Here is a 12,780-nt window from a genome sequence, read left to right as displayed (position 1 = left end):
TTCAGGCAACTTCCCGCCTTAAATCATGAGAGATGTAGTTCTGCTGTATTACAGGCTCTCATTCACCAAGCAATCCACTTCCATCACTCACTAGACGATTCACACAGATTTATTGTACCCATCATGGCTTTTGGTCTCCATAACTGGAAATAGGACCCACAGATCTCATCAGTAACTGACATTCTTCCTGTATTTCCTACTGAAATGATATATTAAAGAGTCAGGTAGCATATGGTCACTGCAAGATTATAGCAACACTTTCAAAAGTGATTTATTCATTTTTATTGTATTGTATTGTAACAATGTCAGGAGAACATTAACAGAGTTCACATTCCATTTCACTTATAGAAAAATTACTGGTTATTACTTGCAAATTATTGTTAAAGCTCCCATTGACAGTAATAGTGTACGGTAAGAACTACAATCCATTATAATAGCTTTCAGTTGCTGATATCCAAGCAGCAAAAAGCATCACTATAATAACTTGAAAAATGTCTTTATTCATGCAATTGAATAAAAGATTAAACTTTTAAATCTATACACTCATTTGATTGTCAAGATCATAGATAGGGATGCAGGTTTGGCTTACTGAGCACATGTATGACTGGGTATTAATAAACCTGAGTCTTGTACCTTGACTAAAATAGTCAGCCGGTTTCCTTACTTCTGCATCCCACCTGGAAACATGGGAGTGGAAACATTTGCTGGGCAAAACTATTAGAATAACCTTGTCCGTGATAAAAAATGATGGGCGAGATGAAGTTCAATAGTCATTTAGATGTAATTTTTCTTAGGACCTTTTTTCCCAGTTATTTTCTTTATAATGAAATGCAAAAATTATAGGTAGCAAAGATAATCTTTTATTTATAAATATGCATATGTTTTTGCATTCTTTGTTAAGAAATTGTGAACAGCCACAAGAAAAGCCTGCACAAAATCCTGACTGCTAATCTCTGCACAATTACACAACATGACAGAGGTTGGATTCCTTTGCGCCAGATCACAAGGACCCCCCGCTACTCAATGACAGTCAAATGAATTTTTAAATTTTGTAATTTATGCACCCCACATGGATAGATGATAACAGCTTTCAAGGATTATCAGCAGCTGACACATTACGTAGAAATTAGCCTTGAAAAAAGCCCTGTAAACTATCTTTGAAAATAATGTTTATTAAAAACAGTGTTCTTTTTCTAGGGAAAAAAAAAAAAAAAAAAAGAAGATACACAAAAAAAGAATATCCACCAAGTTTATATGTTTGATGATGTCTCCCATCTTAAACAATGTTCAGAAAGCAATAGCAAACAGTCAATACAACTCAGTCAACTCTTTGATCACTAGTGAATACATACGTGAGCCCCCAAAGACAGGAAAGGCATGGAAGCAAATGCAGATTTTAATTCAAGCTTGACTGCAAGTATAATTCCTCAGCTCTCATTATGTTCATACTCTGTGCAGTGTTTATATCACAGAAATACATTACACTGGTGTTTCCTTGACTCTTTAAAAAAAAAAAGATCTGTAGAACATCTTGAACAGTGCTGCCACAATCGTTTTCTTTTACAACCAAATAAAAACCAGTTGCATTCTAAAGGCTAATTATTACTATTTCCTACCACCCTGTTTTTTATTCACATGGGGGAGCATCTCTGTATGTTCTCTAATAGTCTTACAGAATCTGCAAGGGTCAAGGCAGGACAAGTACAAAAAAACATTAATTCCCCATAGGTTTAAAAACACAGTACAGTAAAACAGTCAGGCTTCATCAGCACAGAGCAAAATATACCAAGGCAGGAAATTCAAAGGTCTTCTGGACTTAACTTTTGAAAAAAAAGTTATGAAAAGAAACATGAATGCACTCACCAACTTTAAAAATGCATTAAATTACTCTTGCACAACTAACAGGAATTGGAAAATAGAAGAAAACAGTAGGGATTGAATTGTGTGCATTAACAATTTTGAATGTTCATGTATGACTTTTCTGGCAGCAATTAATAAGGATTTCTTTGTGGGATACATTCTGAGACTAATGCAGACCTTTCTCTGGTAAAGCTTAGGACCTGTCTTTAGCCTTGATTATTACAAACCATAATTATTAGGCTGGTCTGTCTAAGAAAGAAGATTTTAAAACCCAAGTTGCTAGAAATCTGGTCAGCAAACAGGGAAACTTTGTTCAGCAGTCTGAGGGCAGAAGAGTTTTCTGTTTTGCAGGAAAATACAACATTGGCAGCATTGAAAAAACAGGCAACAGAGGCAGAAGATAATTTTATGAGCTAGGGAACGCACACCATCCTTAATGCAGTAAAAAAAGATATTAGGCATGATCTTGGTTCTTAACTGTTGTCTGATACAGCTCCTGAAAGAGATACATGGGCTGGAAATGCAATTGAGCCCAAGGATGATGAAGATACGGTACAGACAGTGATGGAGAAATGGGCATAGAAACTACGGAGTTAATTGTCTTACAATTCAAGAATATATATGAAGGAAGGATAAACAGGGGAAATGTTAACAACAAAATACCTTTATGACAAAATAGGACTGAAGCAGTAAAAGAGATGAGATGGAGAATAAACAGAGCTATGAAACAGATTTGCTATGCTGAGAAGCCAAAAGCCAATGCGCATGAGATGATGGGATGGTGAGGGAGAAGTGCAGTCAATCTAAAAAGCAAGAGGATAAGGAAATCACCAAGGATACAAAGCAAACAAGGAAAATTTGAATGCCTGAGACGACCAGCCAAAAACACATGCACAGGTACTAGGAGACAGAATAACGTGCTAAACCCACCCCCCAATAAATAAATAAATAACCAAACCCCAAACACAAAACCAAACCCCAAAACCAACACATGCCAAATTTTACATTCTAGGAGACTGACTACTGAAAAAATAAAGACAGGTGTGACTGACCAGTAAACCCCTACCATGGAAGAAGGCTCAGAGGAGATGGGCCAGGGTAAGGTGCCGATGAAGCTCAGGGAATAATGCAGGGTTTTACTGATCACAGCTGTTTGCAAAGAAGCCAACTCCATCTCAACACCAAGCAGGCCCAAGGGTGGTCTTTGCTTTAGGTAAACACCTATCAACAGCTGAGTCAATCAGTGCTGTGTTTCTCCCTCAGTTCGTTAAAAGAGTGTGAATGTCTCCCTGAGTTAGCCAGGCCAACATGGGGGAGGTGTATACGTGGCTCAGCCCAACATAAAGACTATAAAAACACGAACAACTAACAAAACAATTTCAAACAGAGCAATGAGCTTGAGCTGCCTTCAACCCACATATGTCCTCCCAACAAGACCGGGGATGCCCTGTGTCATAATGGTGGGCATATTAGAGAGACGCTGGGAATCACGTTGGTACTGTGATTGAACTGTGTATTGCAATTGCTATATTCTGCTATGTGTAACATATTTGTATTGTGTTTTCAGTGTGTTTTGTATCACTTCACTAAATCAGAAATCCCATGTAACAGCAACTATCTTCAAATAAGTAAATCTGATGTTGAACAGCACACCCTATACACTTGGAATATCTAAAAGAACCTCATCAGAGAGAACTGGACTCTGACAACAGGTCAGTTCCACGAGGAGCCAGAACATGGACAAGCAAGCTCTTGAGGAAGATGCATGAAGTATATTTGACTGTAAAAAAATATTCCTAACTTAATTTAGGACACATGCAAAGAAAAGACTATTGGGATGACTAATGAAGGATCTTTCATTAAAAAAGTATTTTAAAAAAAATCTAGGCTCATGTAGTCTAAATGAAAGGTTGAGGGGACACAGCTCTAACTAAATACAATCAGAGGCTGATGGCCTTCTTCTGAAGCATGGATGTAGGTCAATTCCAGATCATGGGCCAGCAGTCATGTTTAGCTAGTATGCAGCTGCTCTAGGGAGCTAGAGCACTGACAACATCCCCAGCTTTTTCCATAGTACCTTGCATTTGGGGAAGTTTGACCACAGAAGTTGTGTCCTCTGCTCTCTTGCATCTGCTACAGGGTGAAAGGAAGCATTTTGTAGGTGTTAACACTTCTGATCTAATGCTGATTGATCACAGTGCTATCAAGGACTGGACTCAATGACACAGACATTCCCTCCCTACATCCCATGTTCCTGTAGGTGGCATAGCAAGGTTGTTTGGGTTTGGGGTTTTTTTTCTGGGTGGAGGGAGGCCAAAAGGAAAGGAGAATTTTTGTATTCTCTAAATCACAAGGCACTTCCAGCACTCAAGATCCTGAACTAAGTGGAATGATTTTTAAAGCACCCAAGAAACATCCACATTCCTACAGTATATCACATCTGAAGGACAAAAGACTAAGGTTATCTCTCCTCTCCTCATTTTTAGTATTTCTACCTACCTACCTGTCTGGGCTTTAGAGGCAACAAAGAGCTCACTGGATCTTCAGCCACCAGCTGAGCTCTGCAGATCTTGTCCTTTCAAGAAAAATAGTTGTCTTGTGCAACTTTTCGAAGAGGTTTTTCGAAGAGGATGTTCTGCACACGTTCTAGTCTACATACCGATGACCAGACTGCATCAGTTACAACAGCACTCTAATATATGAAAAAATTATGCCACAGCATATTCACAAAGCCCTTTAGGGGAAATCCTGATGCCAGTAAAATTGGTAACAAAACCCCTGGAATTTATCTTTCATTAAATTACACCAACAGGATATTTAAAAGTCATACCTACCTAAACTGTTATTGCTGCTAGTTGGCCAGGAAGCTATCCTATCCCTTAACTTTTTCTTTTTACAAGAGTCATCTGATTTCACAGAAAGCTCCACTTCCTCCTTCCTGATTTCTCGTACCAGTTCCATGCGGCACTGACTAAAATCCTGGAAGGAAATTTTTCCATTTTCATCTGCTCCCAGCTGGTGCATGATCTCCGTGACAGACTCCTCCATATTCAGCTGGAGGCACACCATCAGCAAGTCATTCCTAAGGACATTTTAAGAGGGAAAATGGGGGCAGGGAAAGGATGGAAGTGGAAGAAAGATTGGAGAATTGGGAACAGAGAAGAAAAAAACAACAATTTAGTTTAGAAGAAAAGGAATACTAACTCTGTCTAATCTGGAAACGCATTAATGCACAGACATTTAAAACCAATAAGCCAACTATTGTTTTTGTTAATTCAACAAAGGAACTATGAGGTTGGCAAGAAATTACAACACAGAAAGACTATGGAAAAGAAGGTAACATTTTTCTTTAAGTGTTAACCTCTATTTTCATGCCATTATTAACACTTCTACTAGCAGAGATGGACACAAGGGAGAGCTGAATCCTGCTGTTGATCTTCACAGTATCATCTAAAAAGGTGACATAATAAGAATTCAAATAATTCTCTTCTGACTAGATCAATGGCTGCTTAAATTTCCATTTTACTCAGGACAGGCCAAGGAAATTTCTTTTGCCACTGAACAGCAGTAAGCTAAAGAGGAAAAACATATAAAGGACAAAGAAAACAGCAGAAAAGTGAAATAGTATTTTGATTAACTGGCTTCAAGCCTATCTCCAAACATTCTGACTACAAAACTCTCTTAAGAAGCTTGCTTGGTCCAATTGTTTAATGAAACTCACAAAAGGGGGAGGAGGGCAGTACTGTCAAAAATACTCTGGCACCGACTGCAGGTGGCCAAGACAGCTGCAACCAAATCGATATGGAAAATACTTACAGCATATGATAAGATTTACAAGTTTATACAATGTGCTTTTTGGAGAGATGCATGCAAATAACCCTAAACATACTATCCAGGCAAAAAAAAGTCAGGAACGCTATGACCAATGCTATTTTCTATTTTATGTGAAGACAAGAACCTCAAGAACATACCTTAGGCTTAATTTGGGGTATAAAACTAGTCTCAGGAGAAAATATTCTGAGGGGTTGTTCCCCACCACTGCCTTTTTTCTTTTTCAAAACTGAGGTAAGATTAAGTATTTTGAAAGAATTCTCAACAGTAGCAGTTGGTTAAAAAAAAAAAAAAAAAAAATCATGAATAAGAAGTTGATAACTAAATAAAGCAAGCTGAATAACCATTAACAAGTCCACTCGGGGAACAACAGGAAAGAAGGTATTGGATGTTAGTAGGATATGAATGTAAGTGGACTATTAGACAAACACCTGATATTCTCCAACAGTGGCAGATGTGCAGCTCAGTGAAATTCCTCCGTCATCCACTTCATCAGAGACTAATGCCCTCAGAAAAGGGAGGGGTTTTTTGAAGATACTGTCATACTGTCTTTTTTCAAAATGTAAACCACTAAAAAACCCACTGCTGTTCTTAGGCAAACACAACTCTGCAACTGTAAACCCAGACCAAATAATCTTCCTGAGAGAGCAGAGAAAGCACCTCTGCTCCTTTCCAGGTGCTTATAGTTTTAATAAACAGCAGGAGGCAAAGTTGATAGACTCAGGCCGGCCTCGTTCTGCGGCTGCTCTGAGAGTCTCAGCCACCAAAAAAGGGAAAGCCAAAAGACCCTCTTTCATCCTCTTTTCTTCCTGTTCCTCTACCACCTAGCCCCATCTCACTTCAGGGAGGAAGAGGCATGGGGAAAGAGAAGGAAACAAAACCTTGAAAAAACTCCTCCAGCAACTGAAGAATGACAGATACATATTTGTCAAATGACAACTAATCACTTTCTAAATAAAATGTGGGTAACCCAATTCAGTCAGATCTGAAGCAACAGCTGCCCTACACTACCAAAATCTTCTTGGTGCCCCATTTTCTCCAATTTCAGATGTTTAAAAAAATTACCACTCCTTTGCCACTCTCACACTTCACCGTTTCTTTCCTGCCCTCCTTTTCTTAAATACTTTCCGAGTTGGATTGCGTAATACTACCACACTGATTCACACCACAAATAGTATGAATGTCATGGCTTCTTTTAAGTGTTGCTTATTTTTATGTTGTACAAAACCCTTCTGTAGGAGGAAGGTAAAGGAGATGCGTAATAATGTTAGTTATTATGTGAACTATTAGCATATTTAGTGGTGTTATTATTTCATTACTAATATCTGAACATCATTCAGAAGGTTTCTATGAAAATATGATACAGTGAAATATCCAAAGCTCTTGCACTAGCAGTTTCAGTAAAGTAATTTATTATCACAATCAAGGCCCATCTATTCTACGTAAAGGAGCTGTACATTGGGTGGAGCTTCTTAAGTCTGTTCCACACAGGAATTCCAGAGCTGCCCCAACAGAATTCTTGGCAGAGGTGCTTATAGTAAAACTCGAGGGTAATAATAATAACAATAATACTTATATTACGACCATATATCCCAGCAATAAATAAATAAATAAAATAAAATCTCCGCTTATGACAAGAAACAAATTAATTGTAAGAGAATTAAACTACATTGCATAGGCCAAATATAAGTGACTGATATTTGCAGTTAAAATTTTGGTCAAAGTTTTGCTCTTAGCTTCGAATCTGGTCAATGAATAAATAAACAACCTTAGCATGGTTCAGTTCCCCACTTTAAAAAATTACGACAACCACCCAAACCAATCTCACAAGGGTGTTGCAAAGAAAAATAAGGATGACAAAGCGTTCAAATTTTTACAAGGGGTACGACAGACACAATTAAGCTATGTCTCCGCGTGTTCTCGGTACAGCACCACAGGCTGAGGAACTCAACCTGCTCAGAGGAGTGCTCGTTTTGGAATAAGTATCAGGGGAAGCAGTGCAGAGTGATTCTGCCAGGGCTTCCAGGACAACGGTCTGCCGCCCTCGGCTCAGAGGAGCGGTTTCGCCACGCTGGGCTGGCACGAGGCTGCGGCACAGGCCTTACACAGCCCTGTCTGCGACAGCCGTACGGCTCCACCTCAGCACAGCCCACGAGGGACACCTACAGATCAGCATCGGGCTCCCGACAGTCACAAGGTGCTAAGCTTTCTCTCCCGTTACGCGAGTATCAGCCGAATACAACTCGTAGCATCTGCAGCCTGAGGACGTTGCCTGAAGGAACCTACAGAAGCACGAGAAAAGAGGTAATAAATTACAAGAAACAATAAATTGGAGACTGCTTGAGTACCCGAGGACTACCAGCACTACTGAAAATAGGTTTCATTTACTTGGAGTGCACCATGCAGTCTGAAACGACGAGAGTTTTCCCGCTCTCCAACTACGAACTTTATCAAAAGCATTTTTATTTTTAAGTAAAGACGAACATTTTCATTTCAAATTCTACAAACGTTCCCACGCAGATCTGCAGGAGTTTCTCCATGTAAATATCTACATGTTGAGAAGCACAACTAATTGGAACGTCTGGTCGCTTTAAAAGAAAATGGTCTCAAAAGCATTCTGAAATGTAATACAAAAAAAAAAAACCAACCACCAAACTCGGTAGCGTAAAATTCTACAACCAGTGGTTATAACACCGGAGGGTTCTGCTGCAGATATGGCCCTACTGCTTAAGAACAGAAGCAAAGAATCCTCTTTTTTTAAATGAAAATAACATTATTTATAAAATAATCCAGCCACCTATTTTGATTCAACTTTTAAAACCGAGATGACTATAAAAGTCCCCCCTAAGACACCAGTTCAATACAGGCAGAGAGATGTACATAATTCCAGTACATCTGCTCTTAAACCTAAATGTTCTTTATTCTGTGGGAGTTAACTGACATCTTTCTACTAACTGCTACAAAATGTGGATCCATTTTTATGGTGACAGACACACAGGAGACAGTTGGGAACAGGAAGTCTCTATGTTAGAGAACCCACTCAACCCATCCAAACAGATTTCAAATGAATTCTCACCCATATTCAAAGGTAGGAATTTCTCAGAGCCCAAGGTTTGGGCATTTAAGGCTACTGGGATGCTCTGAAAATACCAGCTAACATGTAACATATGAACACCTGCCACCCTGTTACAGAACTGTTTTTATTAAACACTGTCTTACGCCAAATCAGGCTTGCTCACCTTAAGCTGATGAGCACCGGGGGAAAAAAAAAAAACCAAACAACTAGAAGACACCGAATAGACAGAGTTTTCAAAGAAACACGGGATTAGAGTAGATAACATTTACAAGACTATTTAGGTTTATGAATACCGTAATTTGTAATATTTTAAAATATTTAGAATGCTTTTACTCTTGGAAAGGCTTAATTTCACTTTTTGTGCCGTTTTGCCCACAGCACACAACTGGAAATCAGAATCTAAACAGCCAGCTTTATTACTTCAATTGTAGTTAAAGTTTAGCTCTTCAGAAAACGAAGAAACCAAAACATAAACCACAACAAAATCAAAACTGTAATAGTTCACATAAAAAAAAACAACAACCAACCAACCTGGACTTTCCATAGTATCACCTTCTATTAACAGTCTCAATAGACTATATCCCAAACAAGTAAAAAACTCCACATAAAAATACATATTAACTGATATCAGTGCAAGAATACAGACCCTAAGCCATTTTTCATTCCACAAATCAGAAAGATACATTGGATTCAGCAAGCTTGCTACATAATACTAAAACCTTTCTCCAAAATACATAATCTGGAATATTTTTAGATTAAGGACCCCAACACTAGGAATTTGCTTAAATAGAATCTTTTAATTTAACTTTGAATTAATTTCACTTTCATTGGAAAAACACACTAAAAAAAAAAAAAAAGGTACCATGTACCGGGTTTTAAGGACGTGTTAGCTAGCAGGTCAAGGATACCTAGATTTTGAAAACAGCCAGAAAGAAAGCTAAGGAAGCTGTAAAGCTGAACTTCTGCTGCCACAAGAAACTGTTGTTCTTTTAACAGGAAAGTATCAGGTCATTCTGTCACCTATGCTAATTATTTAGCCATCTACCTACCACACCAATCCTTCAAGAATTGTTATACATCCCATCTTGTTAATTCCTACTAACACGATTTAAAAATACAGGATTTCTCTAACAATTAAAAAATGAGCTTAACTTATAACTCGATATAAATTTGAAACATTTAGAATTTCTCGCCCAAGAGAAATTAAATATAGAAATACTGTCATATGTACTGCATGCTATAATAATATTGGGCAGTTAACATATAAATCAAGCATATACATGCATACTCCAAAAATTACAACATAAAAGTGTTTGGGGGTTGGGGTTTTTTTATTTGGGTTTTTTGGTTGGTTGGTTGGTTTGGGTTTGTTTTGTTTTGTTTTGTTTTTTATAAATGAAAGATCAAACTTAAAATGAGTGAAACTTCTGTTAAGACACCAAAACAGGATCAGTAACATAGTCTTTTTCCTTCCTACAACAGCCGTACTCCCTGCTGTATTCATTTTTACCTTCTGATTATTGCTCTGGTACGCATGAGGAACTACCTAGGTAAGCCTATAAGCACGCTGCACAATACCTGCAAGAGGTTGGCTCTGAGACTGAACAGAACCAGTGGAATAATTTTCCTGTTCTTTCTCCATCTTATGTTCTACCAAATTCATAAAGGAAGTCTGGTAAGGATGCTTCTACAGCCACTACATAACACCAAGAGCAACTATATATTTACTTAAAACCATTTAAATTGTCAGCTACTAAAAGGATATGGTCATTTTGCTGGGAAACATTTAATCTTTGCGTATGCAACTTGCAGTCCAGGTGCACAAACACCTTTGAAGAAGAAAAGTCAAAATTAAAGATGCACCCAAGTTCCCTAGAGGTAAGTAAACAAACAACGTAAGAAAACCTGTTCCACGCCGTTCTGTTGAGAGTCACTTCTAGACCAATACTGTACATAAACAGTGACCTGTTTGAAACATCAATTTTAAAAGGACTAACCTGGAAATGCCTGTCTAATGGAGCACTCTGTAGCATCCCCAGGAAATGAAGCGATAAGAAGTTGCCGATATAGAATAAATACCAGAATCACTGGAGTTAGATCACTTTTATCCCCGGTAGGAGCATGTTTAATTTAGTTCCCTGGCACAGCCACCAACCTCCAGGGCACTCACTGCCAGACCCTGACCCAACTGCTGTGTTTCTGGGCCTCACGCCGTGCCCCATCTGCTCTGACTCTCACAGCAAGTCAACCCCCTGACTGCTGAAATCATGGAATTACACCAGTTCCCTAGCTTTGATTTTTCTAAGAGCAACTCCAGGCAAACAATCCTGGCAATGATCTCAGAATTGTTTTTTTCTCAAACAACTCACATTTGCTACTCATACTGAAAGAGTGCTTTCCTAAAATACCTGATTTTGCTTTCTCGTTAAGAAGCTGTGAACCCTCGCAAAAGAGAAAAAGAGAAATCCAGTCTGAACGAAAGCTGCCACGTCACAGAAAATGCTAACAGAAGTCCCTCCCTGCAGCTGGGCGCTCTCCAGACTTCTACGACTGGGATTCAACTACACGGCCTCTGCAGGCTTCAGCTGGTATCACTGCCTTCATGAAGCTTGGAGACAAGCAAGTAAGACCAAGACGGAATTCCACATACCTTAAGCACACCCTCCCCCAGGAATTTCACTGTGTGGGATTTGGCCTAGCAAAGGCAACGACAGCCTAAATTCATAAGACATGTGCTGCATGCAGAATTCTAAAGCTGCTCTTACTTGAGAGAGCCCATAAAAGCGGCATGCAACCGAAACACAAACATACTTTTTGCCTCTACTTCTTCACCAGTCTTTGATTAGACCGAGGTCAAACAAAATCCTCCAAGAAGTACCTCACTTCTTCCTGCCAACCAAAGATTTCCTGCAAATCACCAATCTTTTCTGCCCTGCCACTCAGCTTCCCTCCGGATGAGAAGCAGCTTTCTCCTGTGACATTCTATCTTTCTAGTCCTCTTTCCTGCCCATCATTCTGGCTTCCCAAAGCAGTCTGTCTACAGGTTCCTTTGCTCTGTTTTCTACTTCTCCATACAAACAAGCAGGAATGTGGGATACGGAAGGTCAGCTTGCTGCTGTCAAAAGCGACGATCCCACGCTCCCACCCGTCTCCCCACATTTTCCTCCACCAGGGCTGTCTCAGCAGGCAGTTAAACCAGCACAAAACTGATCATAGTAAAGGGAGTAGTTTTTGTTTACTCAGCTCTGCACACGAGTTCGCTACGGAGTAAGATAAGCCAGCACTAGGCCAATAACAGCACCATTCCCTTCGGAGGCAAACTAGCTTCTGGTTTATCATTAGACAGCCTGCTCATTTTCTTCACTTTCTGTAACTCACCGTCCTACCAGGACAGGCAATCACATCTTCACCTTTGTAACACAGGACCTATGGCAACTCTCTTACATGTGGAGACCTTCAACTGGCAGAGCAATTCCATGAGACTGACCAATACCAAAACTTCACATCAACTCATCCATCAACAAACCTTATAAAAAAAGCTGTCCTCCAGCTCGCTTGTTTTACTGGCCATCAGTGAAAAAAACTTCGGATAAGAGCTTATCATCTCATTCTTACAACTTGAAATAAGTACAAATGTACAGCTGATAGACCATATCATCACTCAAAGACTACATGGCGCAATACTTCATTTAAAGTTTTGGGAGGAAAGTTGAGAAAACAGCCAGCAACAACTGCAAAACAAAGTACAGGTAGGTTTCCACTGAGCTCAATCTTCAGTCAGAACTTCCAGAAGGCTCACAGAGTGACACCTTGTGCTCAGAGTAGCGGATCACCTCTATCAGAATTTTAGATGGGGAAAGAAATGGCTAGATAGCATGCCCTAAGCATCACATGGAACAGGTTGTACAAAATGCTTATTCTCAATCTGTACCAACAGGAGTAACTCACTACAATTCCAAAGCCATCTGATACACCCAGAATGCATAAGCAACAGAGAACGTATATTAGAAAAG

At 39.2% G+C, this 12,780-nt stretch overlaps 1 protein-coding gene across 2 annotated transcripts in view; it reads right to left on the bottom strand.

Annotated features, from left to right (window-relative positions):
- The window catches only part of MCC (MCC regulator of WNT signaling pathway), a 224,389-nt gene that overhangs the window by 196,908 nt on the left and 14,701 nt on the right, over positions 1 to 12,780 (bottom strand). The window contains exon 2 of one of the 2 annotated variants that reach the window (XM_030005850.2): positions 4,695 to 4,942. The exons of the other annotated variant lie outside the window; for it this stretch is intronic. Within the exon in view, the coding sequence (XP_029861710.1) occupies positions 4,695 to 4,942 (248 nt within the window). The remainder of the gene's footprint in view (positions 1 to 4,694; positions 4,943 to 12,780) is intronic. 2 annotated transcript variants of the gene reach the window in all.

The sequence above is a fragment of the Aquila chrysaetos genome, chromosome Z (genome assembly GCF_900496995.4).
Source record: "Aquila chrysaetos chrysaetos chromosome Z, bAquChr1.4, whole genome shotgun sequence".
NCBI classification, from domain to species: Eukaryota; Metazoa; Chordata; class Aves; order Accipitriformes; family Accipitridae; genus Aquila; species Aquila chrysaetos.
This window is presented reverse-complemented; position numbering and strand designations above follow the sequence as displayed.